The 2,310-nt window shown below is 28.1% G+C and overlaps 1 protein-coding gene across 1 annotated transcript; it reads right to left on the bottom strand.

Moving 5' to 3' along the window:
* On the bottom strand, positions 183 to 1,907 carry LOC107608593 (mavicyanin-like). The gene is made up of 2 exons (XM_016310338.2): positions 1,660 to 1,907; positions 183 to 711 (listed from the first exon to the last, which is right to left on the bottom strand). The coding sequence occupies exons 1-2, from the start codon at positions 1,823 to 1,825 to the stop codon at positions 347 to 349; spliced, it is 531 nt and encodes a 176-aa protein (XP_016165824.1). The 5' UTR covers positions 1,826 to 1,907; the 3' UTR covers positions 183 to 346.

Genomic DNA, 2,310 nt, shown 5'->3' with positions numbered 1-2,310 from the left:
TATATTTGTCTCTGTCTCAAATAAAATCTCTATCCTCTTAGCAGTTTATAACATTCAGTAATAAGAGAGTATAGCTAAGCTAAGGTAAAAACAAATAACATTATTGAAAGATAAAACAATGATATATATGGTAGGAAGGAAAATCCTTTTATTTCAATAGAAGTTGGATTGAGCATACAATGCAATCACAACAACATTCCAGTATATATGAATATTGAAACAGAACCAATAATTTATTCTGAGGAAATTAAACCAAATTAAAACAAGCATAACAATATAGTAAAATTTAAATTAAAGTCAGAGCAACAATGAAATCCCCCCATCCCCCAAAAAGAGGTTTAATTAATCAATAATGCTGAAAGAATCTTTTAAATGCCCTCTTATTCTTGTTCTTCGTGGACCATGGACCCTGTTCAATAGGAGCAGGTGCAGGCACAAATCCTACAGGTGCAGGTGCACTCGGTGCAGAAAGTGATGGTCCAGCTGGAGCTGGTGCTGGAGACAAGTTTGGCAAAACTGTAATAACGAGTTTTTGGCCAGCAGAGCAGTGACCAGCTACACCACAAATGTACCATTTTTTTCCTTCAGTTGCCAACAAGATATGGTCATCTCCACTTGTCATTGGTGTACTGTTTGTTGGTACCGTACAGCTCTGGAATGAACTTCCATCCACCTTGTACACATTGTGTTCTCCAACACCATACTTGAACTCTGCAAAATTTTTTAGTTTTTATACTTTTCAGTTTTTGCAAATAATATAAAAAAATATTTATTTAAGATAGAGATATTTTGTTGGTCACCAACTTAATCAAACTATTGTTATAGAATATATAAGAATATAAAAAATAATTATTTAAATTAGTTTATGAAATTTTTAATATTAAACACTTTAATTCTTTAAATTTTAAAATACACAAAATAATCATAATATTTATCTCTGTTAGACAACACATTTTTTTTTTCAATTTGATTCGTTTAATTAAAATAACTATTTTAAAATCTTTAAAACTTGTTAGAGATCAGTTTGAGATTTTTTTAAATAATATGGAGACTGTTTTATACTTCACTTTTCGGATTAAATTAGAGAGATAGAGATAAATGTTAATAAAGATTATTTTGTGTATTTTGAAATTTGAAAAACTAAAGTATTTGATTTTAAAAACCTTAATAATTACTCGAATATATAATATATATTGAAAAGGGGAGTGCTAGATAAATAATGACCATCTTGAACAATATAAACAACCAACCAATCAAATAAAAATACACTATATTCTAATTTAATGCTACTAATTAAATTTAAGATTAATTTACTCTTTTAACTCTATTAATTCACATTGTTCACACATTATTCAATAATATAATAAACAAATATAAATATGAATAGATAAGATGTGTTATCATTTATCAACACCTCATTTCGTTCATTAGATGTGGCACTTAACTCACATGAGATTCGTGTTTCACACTATAATAAACAAATATGTATTGACTTGTTTCATATGGGACATAATTGGTACATGCATATAAATGTTTTTCTAGTTAGATGACAATGTAAAAAATCTGTTGAAGTTATCCAAAATTGAAATCTTAATAATTTATTAATAAAAGAGAATTTTTGATGATTATTGCACTACATAATATGAGAGATTAGCTTACCAAGTGTGTCTCCAACATGGAAGACCTTGCTTGCTGCCCAAGAATTGTAATCAAAGCCTGGTCTCCATCCTTGATCATCCCCAACAATAAATTCAGTTGCAATAGCAATGGAAGGAAGGAAAATGGTGGCAATGACCACAAGCATGCTGAGACGACTAAGACCCATAGCTAAATTATTAATTTGATATATATCTATATATCTTTGAACTTTTTTTTTTTGCTGTATGAATATCACCTTAAATATGTTTGATCAGAATACTTGTGGCAATGATAGCATATGTAGGTTCATATATTTATACAAAACTTTTGAAGGAGAGTTCAAGAGCCAAGCTATAATTTTATATTCCAATGTTAGTTATAACTTATAACTACTATGTTAGGGTATTGCATGCAGACACAAACGGCTATGGACGGCATGCCGAATAGAATTAACTTGGATAGGAATCTACTTACATGTTAATTTAAATAATTTAGGACATGTTAAGAAATTTCTATGGTATATGTTAATTTAAAGAAACCATTTAGATAAAAATGTTTAAAATATTTTTTTTAAAAGACTGTTTATAGTAATTAAAATTTAATATATATAATCGATTAAATCATATTATTTTTATTGAAATTAGGTCAGACAAATTAATTTAACCAAAAAAA

The sequence above is a fragment of the Arachis ipaensis genome, chromosome B07 (genome assembly GCF_000816755.2).
Source record: "Arachis ipaensis cultivar K30076 chromosome B07, Araip1.1, whole genome shotgun sequence".
Taxonomy (NCBI): Eukaryota; Viridiplantae; Streptophyta; class Magnoliopsida; order Fabales; family Fabaceae; genus Arachis; species Arachis ipaensis.
This window is presented reverse-complemented; position numbering and strand designations above follow the sequence as displayed.